The sequence below is a fragment of the Argentina anserina genome, chromosome 1, assembly GCF_933775445.1.
Source record: "Argentina anserina chromosome 1, drPotAnse1.1, whole genome shotgun sequence".
Taxonomy (NCBI): domain Eukaryota; kingdom Viridiplantae; phylum Streptophyta; class Magnoliopsida; order Rosales; family Rosaceae; genus Argentina; species Argentina anserina.
The window spans coordinates 10404561-10421119 of record NC_065872.1 but is presented as its reverse complement, the minus strand read 5'-3'; the positions used below and the strand labels follow the sequence as shown (position 1 = coordinate 10421119).

Below are 16559 nucleotides of genomic sequence, written 5' to 3'. Positions count from 1 at the left end.
GTGACAATCTACAAATCTTGCAGTAAAGAGATCTCCGGTGGTTGGTTCTAAGTAGCGGACAATTGTTGGGGAATTGTAGCCAACATAGATACCTAATCGTCTCTGAGGACCCATCTTAGTACGCAACGGAGGCGTAATAGGCACATAAACGGCGCAACCAAAGATGCGTAAGTGTGAAATATTGGGTTCGAAACCATTTACCATCTGGTACGCACTAAACGCTTGGTTAGCCGCGGGTCGGAAACGAATAAGTGTCGCTGCATGCAACACTGCATATCCCCACGCAGAGACCGACAGGTTAGTACCCATAACCATTGCCCGAGCAACAAGCTGAACACGCTTGATGGTAGCCTCTGCTAGACCGTTCTGTGAATGAACATGAGGAACGAGATGTTCAACTTCGATCCCAATAGACATGCAGTAATCATCAAAAGTTTTGGAGGTGAATTCTCCAGCATTATCCAAACGAATGGATTTGATAGGATAATCGGGGTGGTGAGCCCGGAGTTTGATGATCTCAGCTAATAACATAGCAAATGTAGCATTCCTTGTGGATAGCAAAGCGACGTGTGACCAACGCGTCGATGCATCAACCAATACCATAAAATATCGAAAAGGTCCGCATTCTGGTTGAATAGGTCCACAAATGTCACCTTGGATACGTTGTAAGAATGGAATGTTCTCGGTTGAAGTCTTAGCAAAAGAAGGACTTCCTTGAAATTTAGCAAGAGAACAAGCTTTGCAAAACGAGCGATGGGCATCAGAAATTGCCATGGAGGCATGTGAAAGCACGGGAGGCATCACAAGCTCCTGTGAAGGAGGGGATGCCGCCACCGACGGCATGAAAGCCGTGTAGCTGCCGAGTGAGGCATGCTCGGCCTCACCATGCGGTGCATGGGTCGGCACGGCCTCACCGTGCGGAGCACGGGTGAGGTGATCCTCCAATCGCTTCCGAGACTTGAAAAATGGATGACCATGTGAATTCTTAAGAATTCTAATCATCATATCACGTCCATGGTGCCCGAGACGGGCATGCCAAAGCATATAAGAGTCCGAATCACAAAAGTTGCGTTCAACCGCATATGATTCAAAGATCCGAATGGAAGTAAGATACAAACCATTCCCAAGACTCTTCATCTTCTCTAAGATGCGGCGATGGCCTGCTTTCTCAGAGGTAACGCAAAGATATTCCTCTCCATTCTCAACATAAGTATCGAGGTGAAAACCATTGGCACGTATGTCCTTAAAACTTAGCAAGGTGCGGGGAGACTTCGGCGCATAAAGAGCGTCTACGACGTTAAGAGTCGTACCATTAGGCAACATGAAAGAAGCAGTGCCTCTTCCTTGAATGATGGATTTCGAGCCAATCATTGTAGTCATCGAAGAAGTCGAAAACACTAGATCCGTGAACAACTGCCAGTGCCGTAGGACAGTGTGGGTGGTTCCGCAATCAGCTAGACATTCGATTTCACCGCGGGACATCTACAAAATGATAATTAAGAGAGTCAGCGACACGGGAACAATTCTATACAATACGCCGTAGGATATTGTAAGAAAGGGAATCGGAACGAAGGTCGATCCCATCGAATGTATCACATGGCAATAGTACTACATTCTTCAACTAAAGAGTTGGAAATCATGGTATTGAAGCAGTGAAATACCAAACAGTAAACGAGGGTGGTATAAACCATCCAAAAATGGTGTGGAAACACACACAAAGAGTACCGGTGAGTGCATATAACGGACTTGGAGTAAACCGGAAAAACAAACCGGAAAACCATGTCAAAAGAACTCTAAACCGGGTGAATTTTGGACGAGGAAAACGTGGCAGCAGGGGCTGCTGCAATATGCCGGAAGAATCACGAGAAAACGACGAAAAAAATCGTCGAAAAACTCGGTGGAAAACCGGCGGCACTTATTGCCGGAAAAACCGGCCGGCGGCTGTCGAAACTGGCCGGTATGGAGGCCGGGACTTCAGGTCCGACAGGGGACGCTGGCAGGAGCCGAGTGGCGATGCCGGAAACGCCGGGAAATGGCCGGAAGACGGCGAATACGCCGGCAAAACGTGCCGGAAACGCCGGAATAGTAACCGGGGCCGGCCAAGGCAAAACGACGTCGTTTTTCGACGTTCCGAGGTTCGTTTTCCGAATTTTAAGTTCCAAATTCACAATGTAGTGCTATTGGGGTCCTAGGTGACCCAAAAGCGTCCAATTTAAAAACCACGTGAGTTGCACACGTTGATCATCATGCTAAGTCTCGGATAAATAAAATTCTCAAAGAGATCGTCTTGTAAGCAAGAAATGAGAAATTTTATTGAATGCCAATCTTTAATACATCACACATAAACTTCTAATTCCAAAATCAAAAGACTATTACAAAGTCAATGAAAATAACAATGGCGGTCGGCCATAACAATACTTGAATCATAAAGCTAAAGAAGCTAAAACGACTAATCAAAGTCGGGAGTATCCATGGTAGCAACCGGAGGCCTAGCTTTAGAAGCAAGGGTCTCGGGTTTCATGGAGATATGGTGAGTCTCGATCTCATGGTCCTCATCCACATGATTCGATTCGGGTTGTAGAAACTTCTTGTAGGCGGAGTAAGCCTTGATCATCTCTTTGCTAGCGCGACAATCGCGATTAAAGTGCTTAAAGGAGCCACATTTGAAGCATGGAGACTTGCCATTACCGGAAGTGGAGGCATTAGGAGGTGCACGGCCTCCTTGGAGTGTGGGACGGGGACGGCCTCCCCCTGAGGGTGCGGCGCCGCCACCATCACGGGTCCATGTATTGGACCGAGGCCGAGATCGGCCTTGTTGCCTCCCACTACGAGAGTTGTTATTTTGGTGCTGATATGGAGCGTTCCTTGATTGATTCTTTTGCTTAGGAGCTTTCCCATAGTTAGCCTGTGGCGTAGAAATTCTTTTAGTGCCAACAGGTCTATTGTTGTTGTTGAGGAGAATCTCAGAATGTCTCTCCTTCTTAGCTAAGAGTGCCATTAAGTCGGCAAAAGACCGGATCTTCCCTTCCTCTACATGAGTGCGGTACGTATGAGCTTGAACCTCATAGTTGATTGGAAACGTGTCCAATGTCTTATTGAGAAGATCTAGGTCGGTCTTGATGACACCAACAGTGCCAAGATCGGATTGCAAGCATAGCATATCCTGATTGAAATCATCCACTCTCTTATAGTCCAATAGACGGATGTTATCCCATCTAACGGTCAATTCAGGAAGAAGCTTATCATGAACGTTGTTGTACCGCAAGCGTAGTTTGTCCCATAATTCTTTAGGATCTTTTACGTTCAAGTATTGCCTCTTGAGAGTTGCATGGATGTGACGTCTCATAAAGATGAGAGTCTGAGTCTTAGCCATGGGTGGGAAATCAGCAGGAGGGTCGGCAAACATGCCTTCAATCCCTCGGCTCTCGAAAGCGAGTTCCATGTCGGAAACCCAGCGGTGGTATTCCTTTCCTTCTAGATCAAGAAGGCCAAATTCCGGTCGAGATGGCGATGACATCTACAAAACGAATACGGAATCGATTAGATTCAAGTATAATAGGAATTAGAAGGGGTGACGTATATGGTCACAAGAAAAATCGATGCAAGCGGCGATACTCATGATCGCACCCAAAACAGCGGTGCACTCAGGCGACCACACGAAAATCGATTAACTTCCATTTCAAAACAATCGTGACTCCCCCAGGACCGTCACACAGAAAACATCGACCAAGAGGGGAAACCCATCCCTCTATAGTCTCATCGGCGTTATAAGAAAGGCCGGAATTAGGACAAGAAGAAGGCTAATAGCGCCCGATATAATATATCTATACGTTCAAAAGCGGGAACGTTTATAAAAATTTACCTTGGGAGGTTTGTAGTATACGGGAGTAGCTTCTCTTGAGCGAAGTCCTTGCTTGTGACTTTCACGTCTCTTGCGTGAATATGCGGGAGGAGCAATTTTGAGTGATTTGATGCGGGAATTTGCGGGGCAAAAAGATTTCTTTGCGGAGCGAATGCGGAGGAAGCTCGACGGCGAGCAGCAGGGGCGGCGAGCAACAGGTGCGGCGAGCAGCAAGTTCGGCGAGCAGCAGGTGCGGCGAGCGGCAGGTTCGGCGAGCAGCGAGCGGCGAGCGGTAAGCAGCAGGGCTGCGGGGCTTGCGAGGGGCAGGGGCTGCGAGGGCAGGCAGGGGCTGCGGCGGCAGCGGGAGGTTGCGGTGCGGCGGAGGTAAGGGAAGAAAAAAAAAAATTCGGAAGGCTCTAAAAGATTCAGGGTTTTAGGGCTTCGTGCTGATAACGTGTTTAAGGATGAAATACTTGTATATTATTGAATGATATGGGGGCCTATATATAGGCATTTACAACACCACAATCCCGTAGGATTCAGAGTCCTAATCTACTACGGGGATGCTAATCTATCTCATAACAGGAAACCTATTAGGCTAAGACACACACAAGGGTAGAATAGTAATTCTCCCGGAACAAAATTAAATTAATGGTATTAATCATCGAAATTAAAATTAATTTTACTAATCAATAAAAATTAAAACGAATTGTACTAACAAATAAATTTAATTGTATTAATCATCAAATTTTAGATTAATTATAGATGTAGTTAATAATGAGAATTAGATGTGAGAGACTTATTGAATAAACAAATCAAATCAAATCTCACTCAAATATAAAGACATTATTAAGGGATAAAATAACTTTTAAAATGTTTTTTAGCCCTTCCATTATAGTTTTTTAGCCCTCTCGTTATGATCTTTTAGCTCTTAGCTAGATGGATTGAAAATGAAACCACTTAAACAAACATGTCCACGACTCGGCAGATAACATCCATTTGCTGAATGATGTGGCACGAGGTCATTGGTTAGATATGCTTTACCGATTGGTTTTAGGGCTTCGTATAAATAGCTCCAATTTACATCTCATTGTCCCTTTCGACAATCTCTACCTTCTGTGCAGCCTTTCTGGTCTGGTTGACTCTTCTTCCAAGAGTTCTTCATCTTCTCAAGTTTCCTTATCAGTTCAATTGAGTCATCATTTTAGCTGCAGTAACCAGGTGATTAAACCAATAACTATTCCCGTTCCTTTTTACTTCCAGGTTTCATATGTTTATTTGACTTCTCAATCTTTCTTCGGTTCCAGTTTTTTCTTGTTTCTGATTATGCAATTTCTATTGGCTGTTTACATTTCTCCCATTTATGTTGTTTTGAAAAATGGTGATATGTGCTTGGAGTAATCCAAGTAGAAGTTTTACAAGTGGGGCAAGCTTAAGATGTTTTGGGATATATGGTACTGTTGCAAATTCAATATATATTCATAGCTACACCCACTAAGGATTGGGAATGTAAGGATTGACTGAGATGTTTATCAATTGTTCAGAATTTCTTGAAAAGGGTTAATGTGTTTATGGCTAGTTGTATTCAGTAACTGAATCATTTGAATAACGACTGTTTAATTGCTAGGAGGATTTTGGGGCCATAATCAGCCTCCTTCATTAAATCTGCTAAGGCAACGAAGCATTGTTCTTGACTCTCGACACGAGTTGGAACTATCAGCCAAAAGCCTTGAAAGTTTAGAGTAATTGGAGATATAAGTTGCATAGTGAGGGTTCAGGGTTCTGCTAAATTACTAAAGCTAAACAATGATGGCTGATGAGGATAGAAATCTAGTGGAAATCTTAGAGGAGCATACTGAGATTGACATTGCAAAATATATCAATTATGTAAGTGCGCCAGAGGCGGGTGCTATTGCAACATTTTCTGGCACAACGCGTGACACCTTTGACGGAAAAACAGTTGTGGAGCTGAGATATGAAGCATATGTTCCAATGGCAATACGATGCATGAAGTCCATTTGTTCATTGGCTAGAGCCTCATGGAATCTTGTCTCCATTGCAGTTGCGCACCAGCTTGGCCCAGTTCCTGTTGGTAAAACCAGTGTTTTTATTGCTGTCTCATCTGTTCATAGAGTTGATTCATTAGATGCTTGTAAGTTCATAATTGATGAGATAAAGGCCTCAGTTCCAATATGGAAGAAGGAGGTATATGCTAATGGAGAGGTTTGGAAGGAGAATTCAGAGTTCTTAGATCGGAGGTTGGATCTTGGGAGAAATGATGGTTTATGCAGTGAGAAAGACTTTGAAGCACAAAGACATATTAGGAAAAGCTGCTGTGGTGCTAAGGTAAGGGTTTTAGAAGAAGGAGATCCTGAAATTAGCAAACATGAAGCTCACCAGGACTAGTGAGAAACTTTACCCTTTGCTTAGAATATAGGAAACTGTTCATCATCAATAAAGCTACTGAAGAGGACTATTTGGATAATGCTCGATGATAAGTCTCATTCGGAAAACTCATCAAATCAGAGGAGTTGTGAAGTGCTACCAATTTAATGAGTTTCTTTTTACCTTGTTGTATAAGAATCTGTATGTTGCAATGAAGCTGAGTTGTGAACTCTGATTACATCCATATTTCAACTTCTTATGGGAGTAATGGCTATATTCTGGCTCTTGGAGCAAGCTGCAAGCATATGAAAGTTTTACTTGACATTCTTTTCTTCAAGGCAGATGTTTGGATGCCCTTCCTTTCCTTATACTCAAGTAACTACCAATTTGAGTTCTGTTAAGTGCACACCTCATGTATTTCGAGCATCATCGTCAAGCTGATGCTTTTGAGTATTGAAATCAAGAAAAAACATTCTCTGTTTGTCTAATGTAGTACGTACAGTTAGACGAGGAGGAGGTCATGCTTGTTTGGCTTCTGCACCTACTTGTGAGTCATGGAAGTTGTATTGCACAAACTGTTCTTGTACTTCCATTCTGCCACTTCTGCATGCAGCTTGTACTACACCGAAGTACCTCAGATGGTTTCGTACAAGGCAATGGGACAAACAAGGAAGTCATGAATAGCGTCAGGGGCATCTTTTTCAGCATTTGCTTGTGTTTTGCTATCTTCTGTTATATATCAGGAATGGGATAAGGTTAAGCTATCGCTAACCACCATGTCATTTTAGGTCATTCAATTTGGCACTTAGAAAAGATGGCAAGAGTACATAATTGAGCTGGCCCATGATGATGATGTTAGAGGAAGTTTGAGTATTAGTTACACTACAAGTGAAAATGCGTCGCTGACACAAAAATACTAAAGTCTCATAACTAAAATTGTTACAACAATGAATCATAAATCAATCAAATGCTAGAGTATCCATAATTATAACTCATCACCTACAATTTAATAATCAACGGGAGGGCAAATCGTAGTTCATAGTCCAAGTCAAGAACAAATTTTAGATCTTTGTTTATCCGTGACTACTGACTACCATACACTAACGCATCTTACACATTATCCTAAATCACCCCAAAGTAAACTTTGATCTATATATAAATTGGGAGGCAGTGAAAAGGGGCAGTTGAGTAAATTTGAAGGAGAATAGAGTAGTACATTGTCAAGATCCGCCCGCCTATAAATACCTGAACCAGAATGAAACTTCAATCATCAGTCTCACACCCCGCGTTAATCGTCATCGGAATACTTTTCAATGACGTTAAAACTTTCCAGCGACTCTTTCACACTTCAAATTTCCGATCAGTTCTGGTAATCTCAAGCATCATTACTCTGTGTTTGAATCTTTGTTTGACTTTTTCAAATGTTTGATCTCGAACTAAGAACAAGTCGGTAGAAATCTGATTCTGAATTGAAAGAATTGTTCTTTCAACTCATTTTGGGTTGCTAGATTGAGTTTGAGTCTTTTCATTTGAACTTTATTTGTTTATATTTGAAAGCTTTGAGCTTTCCTGATTATTGATTTCTCAAATTGGTGGGCTCAGTTTTGTGTTTGATTACTAATTCAGTAGATTGAAATTGGAAAAAAGATATTGGCTTTAAGCTTATTTATGTGAATATGAAATTGGGTTGTGATTACTACTTTGGTTGCATGCTGTTAATGATCAAGAATTTTGAAAATAGTATCAAACTAGAGGAAAAGGAAGAGTCTTGAATTATGAAATTGATGGAGAAGGAACAGGAGCTTGAGTGGACTAAAGCACAGAGCATTGTGATAAGTGTAGACCTTGTGGCTGCAGCAAAGCAGCAGCTTCAGTTTCTTGCTGCTGTTGATAGGAATAGGCATCTCTACAAAGGTCCGGCTCTTCAGAGGGCTATCTATAGGTACATCATATTGAGCCTGTTGATTTGATTGTCTTGAATTTGTCGTTCTGGTTTGGTATTGAATCACATATTTCAGTTATTTGCCTCTCAAGTTTAGCTTTTATGTTTGATTTGCATTGTGAGCTAGGTGTGATTGTGTCTATAGTCTAAGTTTCCTGGTGGCCAGTTGATCTTTAAGTATTAATTTTGAAACTTCTAATGTCAGGTACAATGCCTGTTGGCTTCCATTACTTGCCAAACATTCAGAGTCACAGGTTTCTGAGGGACCTTTGGTTGTACCTCTTGATTGTGAATGGATCTGGCACTGTCACAGGCTCAATCCGGTAGGATTAACGGAATTGTTTTTCTAATTCCTGTATATTTATTGGATCATGTCTTGGAATGCTGAGCTTTGTGGGTTTGGTTCATTGTTCAGGTTCGATACAAGACTGACTGCGAGGAACTTTATGGAAAGATTCTTGACAACTCGAATGTTGTTTCCTCTGTTCAAGGTTTCTGCAAAAGTAAAACTGGAGAACTCTGGAATAGTCTGTATCCAGAAGAACACTACAACTTCAACTTACAAAAGGCATTGTCTGAGGATATATCTGAAAGGATTTCCCAACTTGACAAATGCACCAAATATGATCTAGTTTCAGCTATTAAAAGACAATGTCCTTTCTTCTACCAGGTATAAGGTTGCACATAATATACTGGGAGTTGAATGATCAGACCTAGAAAAATGATTCTCTCTTATAATTTTTCCCATCGGTTTCTGTGTTTTTTTTTGTTTTTGTTATTGGCTTATCTTCTTTGTGTTTCAACAGGTATCTGCACCCCATATGAACCATGATCTGTTTCTTGAAGGAGCTGTTTCTAGATATAAAGGGTTTCTCCATTTAATCAAGAGCAATAATGAGAAGTCTTTAAGGCGTTTCTGCGTTCCAACATATGATATCGATCTTATCTGGCACACTCACCAATTGCATCCTGTATCGTATTGTAAAGATCTGCATGAACTACTTGGAAAGGTTTTGGAACATGACGATATGGATTCAGACAGAACTAAAGGGAAGAAGCTAGATACTGGGTTTTCTGGAACGACCAAGCAATGGGAAGAGGCATTTGGTACCAGTTATTGGAGAGCAGGAGCCATGTATAGAGGCAGTGCTCCCTCTCCTGTCACAACCACTCCTTATCAATCTAACATCATTAGCAAGGATGCAATTGCATCTCCTGATCATCAAAAAGTGATTGAGCTACCAGAGGTGAAAGCTGTGGAGGTAAAATCTATCATTTATATGTCTTCGATCTTCTCCCTTTATATCTCACAAAATCATTAAATTAGATGTTGATGACCAGAGATGAATCTTTGGCTCATAGTTCATCACCTTTAATGCTTTAATGTTGTCTTTGTGAAAGGCACTTCAGGACTTTTGATGTGTCCTTGCTGAATACTGCCTTATGACATATATAATGCCAAGAATGTTTCATTATTTCAGTGGATAGAATCATACATAAAGACTGAAACTTTAGCTACCAATGTAATTGTGAAATGAGGTATTTTAATCAACTTATAGTGTTTATAGAAATATATGAGCACCAGAGTGTTTCGTTCCACAAAATGTTTTACTGGTCATCGACTCATAGTTATAGCTTCTGATCCTTTTAATATGTTCTCAAAGACAATGAAATAGGTACACATGCCGTCTCCTGCAGTCCTGCTTAAGTTCTTTCCCTATTTGTTTTTCAGGTCCTTTTGGAGTTTCTTGAAGTTAGGAACTTACCAGAAGGACACAAAGGGATTATCTTTGCCTCATTCAGTAAGACCACACAAGATATATTTTCCAACACTAAGCGGAGACTCGGCATTTTTTCCGAGTATGGAGAGAAACAGGTTGCTTCTTTCCAGTGTGAACCTACTGGAGAGCTGCTTTTTGAACTCATGTCCCATTCACCTTCCCATATACCAATGAAATGGACATATAAAACATTAGGTTCTGCTTCATTCTCTCTTCAAGACTTTCTGCTCCCACCCTCTAAATTATATGTAGAAAAATGCTTGGAGATGGTTCCGAGCTCTGAAGTTGGGAATTTAAAACCAATCTACCTGCAGTTTGCTATGTCTTTTACTATTCCAACCATAGCACAACACACACTTCACCTTGTTCGTTCTCGACCTTTTTCAAAAAGTTCTTGCTTTCTCCCCTTTGCTGGGAAGAATCAAAATGCCAAGAGTTGGACACAAGTGGTTGATGAAACTGGGACAGAGGTCCTTCGCCTGCAAATGAGGTATGCTCCTACCTGGTTAATACAACTTTTGTGGAGAATTGCAATTTCCCACAAGACTTGTGTAAATTGAGACTTAAAATGATGTTGTGGCACTGTGTCCAGTATCATTTATGCTTTATGTTGATTTTTTTACATATGTATTCTGAATTTGTGCCTGCTTGGATTGTATTCGCAGGGTTGCGGAAATGGAAAAGGGAACCAGCGTTCCCAGAAAAGAGGTGGTTGGAATTACCAAGTCTGGAAAAGTATGTACTCTTGCTGAATGTGTGGGTACTAGTTGGTCTTTGATAGATACCAACTGGTCCCTTCATCGCGAGAAAAATTCGGAGGGACACCTCTTTTTGCTAAAGGGAAAAAAGATGGTAGGCATCCATGTACTTCAAATGTTTGGCATAAAGTTTTCCCCACCCTTTCCTATATCAATTACTTTTCTATCTTTTTTCACTGCCTTTTCAACCAAAAATAACTTCATATAATCATACCATGTCTTATTACACACTCAGAGAGTATAATTAGATTCTTTGTATGTGTACATATAGTAATTAATGTTGAAATGGTATATATCGTGTCAACATGTTTTTTGACATACTAGAACCATGCTTAGATTTCGAAAGGCCTTGACCGTTTGTACAGGAAATCCCATTGTTTGTTATTCAAAGAAAACAGAAGGTCATGGCTTTAGCACCTGAGTCCATACACTGTTATATATTGCATTATAAAGCAGTTTGTCTTTTTTTATTTTGCGTAAGATTTGATGGGCCACAAAGGTGCCATGTGCATCCTACACTACTTATAAGAGGTCATAGATGTTGTCCCCTAAATATATCTTCATGGTACAGGTCAAATTCTTCCCGGGCAGGAAGCTGGATTATGAACCTAAGCATTCTGCAACACATACAACTGAAGATAAAACTGAACAACACTTCATGACCTTGGTTGAATTCTCTGCTGAAGATCCTTATGGCAAAGCAGTGGCATTGCTTGACCTAAAAGCTGGATGCGTCAAGGTACCAGGCATTTCACTCATGTTGTTGCAGTTCCGTAAACTTTTCATTTTTATATCGTCTAATAAATGTACAGATAAAGGAAGAATCAGTAACAGTTCCTGGGATCATATTGGCTTTTATACTGTCAAATAAGCTAAAAAAGGAAAGTTATGATGGATTTGCTGTTAATGCTGCGGAGATGGGTAGTTTAGAGGAAGAAATTCATGAGAACCCTGAGGAAGGCAAAGGAAACAAACTGAGCTCTTCCGAACCAAAAGAAGTTAAGCTTACATCCGAGGTGATTGAAGGAAATGTGGTTACGTCTCAAAAAGGTGGAGGCTGTAGTGGAGCATGTGGCAGTGGGTGTGGAAATGCAACAAGGAGTGCTGGCTCTGGTGGTGGGGGATGTGGAAACATGGAGAAGAGTAGCGGATGCGGCAGCGGCTGTGGCGGAGGATGTGGAAGCTTGGTGAAGAGTGGCGGTTGTGGAGGGTGTGGTGCTGGCTGCGGAGGTGGAGGTGGGTGTGGAAACATACTGAAGAGCAGTGGCTGTGGTGGGTGTGGCAGTGGCTGTGGAAACATGCTGAAGAGTGGTGGCTGTGGTGGTAGCGGAGGTTGTGGTTTGGGGTGCGGAAGCTTATTCAAGGGTAATGGTTATCATGGAAACACATCTGGTAACCTATGTGCAGAAGACAACCCTAAGGCAGTAGTTGTGATATCTGTGGATAATGCATCACAATAAGTTTCCTTGTGAGTTAGGATTGAATTGAACATTCAAACCTCGAAGAGCTCTGTATAAATTTATGTGCGCCCGCCCAGTTTGGTGATGTAAATCTAAAGTTTATGGTATTGCTTTTTCCATTTTTGGTCATTGGGACTCATCGGAACAATCAGAGAACTATAAAAGTGATCACTGTCCTCATTGTAAAAATTCAATCGTCCCTCCGGCGGATTAAAATCCGAAGGCGAGAATTGTTAGGTTGCATAGTGTTTGTATTGTGTCTCATTAGTTTATGCTACTGCGGAATATATAGACAACCTCAAGATGAGTGATCAGATCTTGAATGCACAGTTGACATGGCACATTCTTCAGAAGTAGGTAAATTCATATCCTGCACAGTAAAATCGACAAGATAATGTGTGCGCCATGTTAAGAGGTTAGCATGTTTTACATCACTACAGAAAAATAGGGCTATGGGGACATATTATCAAGTGTCCCTAATATTTGCTCTTCTGGGTGATCACTATTTTCCTCCCGTCGATTTCAGATGCATGAGAGAGAGAGAGAGGAGCAATGTCTCTACGCCCTAATTCGAAGACCGAGTCGCAGAAGAAGTCGATGTAGTCTGTAGTGAACGCCGACGACGCGCGGCGGAGGAGGAGGTGAACTTGGTCGTGGTTAGGAAGAACAATCGGGTTTCTCGATTTCTCGTGTTTAGTTTTGCGAATTGAATTCTAGGTATTTTGAATGCAGGTGATTGGGTTTAGGGTTTTGTTGACTTGAAATTGAGGTGTGATTTTGGATTTACAAATTGGGTTCTCACTCACCGCCTTGTTTTGGAGTCAACATCTATGCATACTTGTTTTCTGTAAACTTTGCAGGTATCAGGAACGAAAGATTGCTCTCTGCTTTCCCGTTGCAAAGAGAATAGGTAATGCAGTTACTTTTTTTCCAATCTCAACTTGTTGGTTTAGGTTTTGTCTAGAGCTTATTGATATGTTGCTCCTATGAACTACTGTGATGCATATGCTATTTCCGTACAATTGATAAGCAGACTTTGCTACCTCTAAGTCATTTCAGTGAGTAACCCATTTCAGTTGGGGGTTTTCTGATTCAGGTAATTTCATGGTGGCGGACTGATACAATGAGATTTGCCTTGTTTTCCGTTGTTCTGCTTGTGGTGTTGGTTTACTGAGAGGATGAGTCAGGAGATAGAAATGAGGAGAAGAAGCTTGCATTTTCTAGCCATGCTTCTTTGGTTTCCAGCGAACTGCGACTCCAATTCAGGTAATGAAGTTGATCCTTTAACAATGTTGCATGTGCCTGTGTTTTGGTTGAGTTTGCAAGAATTGGGAAGTTCAAGTTTTGATGTTGTTTTGGAATTGCTGCTCTTGGTTTTGATTTCTATTCATATTGGAAAAACTGTTAATCGATGATATTCCGGGTTTAATGTATTTGTTGTGCTTTGGGGTTTTGAACAAGTTATATAGAAAGTGCAGAGCATGATTTTGGTTGTTCGTGATGTTTATTTGATGAGAAGAGGGGAATTGCTACTTTTTAGGTTCACAGTTGGTGGTAGTGACTTTGATGTTTTTGCTCAATCTAAAATCATTAAAGGCTGCATAGATGATTTTAGTTGCTACTGATGCTTAATTGAATTGATTGGTTAGTGCTTCTGCTTAATTGAATTGATAGGTTGAATTGACAGGCTACATCTTATTTAAGTTGTGCAGAGAAGTGGAGATGGGATGATATGATGATATAATTTTTTTTTTTGTGAAACTCAGATAAAATCATGGTTGACTAGTGCCCTCAATGGTGTATCAATATGTTTTAATAGTTCCAATACATGCTGAAAACTTGTGAAGTAATCAGTTGGAACTCTCTTTTCTTTGCAGGATTTGCATAGTCTCATTATACTTTGCATAGTCTTGTAGAAGTATACTAGTGATATTGACCGCCCACGTCGACGGGGTGAACAACCTGCCTACTTGTTTGTAGGAATGTATTGCATCTTTGACCAGTACAGAGCTTTTGGAAAATTTGCACACATGTATAATTGACTTATGAGATTGGGTAAGAATAGAACAGTCAGTCACCTAGTGATAAGAATCTCATTTTCTGAACTATGTTACAATGTATGATGAATATGTTGTACTTACCCGTGCATGTGTTTTTCAGTTTTGTTCAAATCATCAGTATATGAAGTCTTCGTTTAAATGTCATGTTATTTGGTTGCAGGGAACCAAAGTTAGATCTTTTTGGGGCACAGCTCAGCTATCTATGCATCCTCGCTACATACATGATGGTGTCACTAGATCGAGTTGTTATTGAACATGGTGCAGTTCCACTGTTTGTGCACCTTCTAAGCTTCAGCAGTGATGATGTCAGAGAGCAGGTTCCGACTACCTCTTACATTTTTTTTTTTCTACTTGATAGAGCAGTAATAAGCGAATTTGGCCAGCATATGCCTCTCTATGTCCTTATTATCACCAGTTGTCCCAATAGCACCTCTTATAGAGCTCGGTTGATCTATTGTTCATGAGAGAATGTAATAGAGGTTTTGGGATATGTTTTTGTTTTCAGACAAGAAGTTCTGGGTTATGTTGATGTATTCTTGAATATTTGAGTTCAATATATTTTTTGATTCAATAATTACTAGTCTTGTTGTAGTTATTGTTGTGGTAAGTAATGAAATATTGATTTTTTATGCCTAGATCTACAATTATTCAACATTAGGAGGGGGGAACCAAAAGAAAAAGATTGCCAATGGGCACAAATAGCTCCAGTGTCCCTATAAGTGTAGTGTATTTGTACAAATATATGAGAGTAGAAATACATTTGTAGTTTGGGAAATCATGGGTCATATTGTGTTTATTTGGGGACACATGAATTAAGTGTCCAAATTAGCAATAAGAATGAAGACACATTTGTGCTAAATTTCCCTATAGCTCAATAGAGATATATATATATATATATATATATGTCCCTATAGGTATCAAAGGGGACACTTAAAAAATGTCTCCTTAGGCCATATTTCTAGTAGTGCATATAAATAACGAGTACATCTAGTTAGTCGAAACAACAAGTAAGAAGGAAGCAAGAAACAACCAAAAGGCTAGGCCAGAAACAAATAACAAGAAAATTAAACACTTAAATTTGGAATGGCATGAGCGAACTCGATCGTGACTATAAGTCTATAACATCCTCTTGCTATGTACGAGTAGTTTTATTTTTATTTTTATGACAATCACAAGTGCAAGGAAGTATCAACAAACTGTTTACTTTGCTCTGATTCAGTACAATCTGAAACGCCACTTGAGCTTGAACCAGAAAAGAGGAGGATATTATTCACATCCGAAGGGTTTGAATCTTCAGTCATATATACAGGCTGGTAGTAGTTTTGCACGTCGATCTTCCTTTTCCCAACTGATTCGATCCCTTCCCTTATTTCTTTCTCTAACTCATTCAACTCTCTCAAACTCATGCCATCCAACTCCATACCCGTCAACCTCGAGCAGTCCAAGTTTAGGGCTATAATCTCTTCCTGCAGTAGCCTTATTGCACTCGAATTATCCGACGTTGAACTAGGAGCTTCATGCTGCCTTATTGCACGTTCCTTCGATTTTATGTACCTTGAAAGAATGTGCTCCATGCTGGTGCTTGAGAACTCGTACAGCTTTTTCGTATTCGAGAAAACTATGACTGCAATCTCTGCACCACATCGAACTGAAAAATCTCCTGCCTTGTTGAACAAGCCTTTTCGGCGTTTGGAGAAGGTGACTTGCCTGCTACTAAGATGCTCTATCTTCTCGATCTTGGTTCTTCTTGGACCCGTCCTGGTCATCTTACTTGATCAAACTTGTGGACAGGAAAATATTAGGGTTGTTCCCTTAGGGTTTGTCGTATACCAATTTTTGGTTTTGCTAAACTATCATGCTTCGTATATATAGAGAGCGACTAGTACGGCCAAAATTAGGAAACAGTATCATAATTGGAAATGGAAACAACTCGATGTTATCCATAGACATACTTGAGAAATTTTTTAAAAGTTTATATATATATATATATATATATATATATATCCAACAATTCTTGCTTGATGAACATGACTTGGGGACTCCTATTACGACCCGAAAACTAATCACCTCGTAAAGCATGAGTAAATAATAAGAAAGTTACTTGAAAAGTAAGTAATTAATTAGTTCATGCAACAAATTTTAATAGCTGGATTAATTCGTCAATCGAATATCAAGGGAATAATCTATGGAAAATTAGAAAATGATGGTTTAAAGCTACTTCCGTTCCGAATTTTATTTGAGAATTTATATTCATACCTCAAAAATGGTATTTGGACCTCCTCATTTAGTAAACCTCTTTTTTACTTTTACAATATTTAAAATATTATTTAGA

The 16559-nt window shown here is 40.4% G+C and overlaps 3 protein-coding genes across 5 annotated transcripts; 2 read left to right on the top strand and 1 right to left on the bottom strand.

The window, feature by feature from the left end:
* Nucleotides 1-5620: 5620 nt before the first annotated feature.
* On the top strand, nucleotides 5621-6520 carry LOC126790753 (molybdopterin synthase catalytic subunit). The gene has a single exon (XM_050517098.1). The coding sequence runs from the start codon at nucleotides 5648-5650 to the stop codon at nucleotides 6245-6247; it is 600 nt and encodes a 199-aa protein (XP_050373055.1). The 5' UTR covers nucleotides 5621-5647; the 3' UTR covers nucleotides 6248-6520.
* A 1000-nt stretch (nucleotides 6521-7520) lies between these two features.
* Nucleotides 7521-14801, top strand: LOC126784460 (glycine-rich domain-containing protein 1). Of its 3 annotated transcripts, none has more exons than XM_050509925.1 (12): nucleotides 7521-7595; nucleotides 7968-8168; nucleotides 8374-8491; nucleotides 8584-8838; nucleotides 8975-9430; nucleotides 9901-10439; nucleotides 10615-10801; nucleotides 11279-11446; nucleotides 11520-12582; nucleotides 12694-13077; nucleotides 13264-13433; nucleotides 14388-14801. In XM_050509925.1, exons 2-9 carry the CDS (start codon nucleotides 8002-8004, stop codon nucleotides 12165-12167), a joined length of 2538 nt encoding a protein of 845 aa, XP_050365882.1. In that variant the 5' UTR covers nucleotides 7521-7595; nucleotides 7968-8001; the 3' UTR covers nucleotides 12168-12582; nucleotides 12694-13077; nucleotides 13264-13433; nucleotides 14388-14801. The 3 variants fall into 3 exon arrangements, with proteins under 3 accessions (XP_050365882.1, XP_050365899.1, XP_050365889.1); XM_050509942.1 differs by lacking the exon at nucleotides 7521-7595 and having other exon boundaries at nucleotides 7977-8168; nucleotides 12694-12899; nucleotides 13028-13077; XM_050509932.1 differs by lacking the exon at nucleotides 7521-7595 and adding an exon at nucleotides 13708-13811 and having other exon boundaries at nucleotides 7977-8168.
* A 595-nt stretch (nucleotides 14802-15396) lies between these two features.
* LOC126801609 (agamous-like MADS-box protein AGL18) lies at nucleotides 15397-15993 on the bottom strand. Its single transcript, XM_050529026.1, has one exon. It carries the CDS (start codon nucleotides 15991-15993, stop codon nucleotides 15397-15399), a length of 597 nt encoding a protein of 198 aa, XP_050384983.1.
* Between the last annotated feature and the right edge of the window lie 566 nt (nucleotides 15994-16559).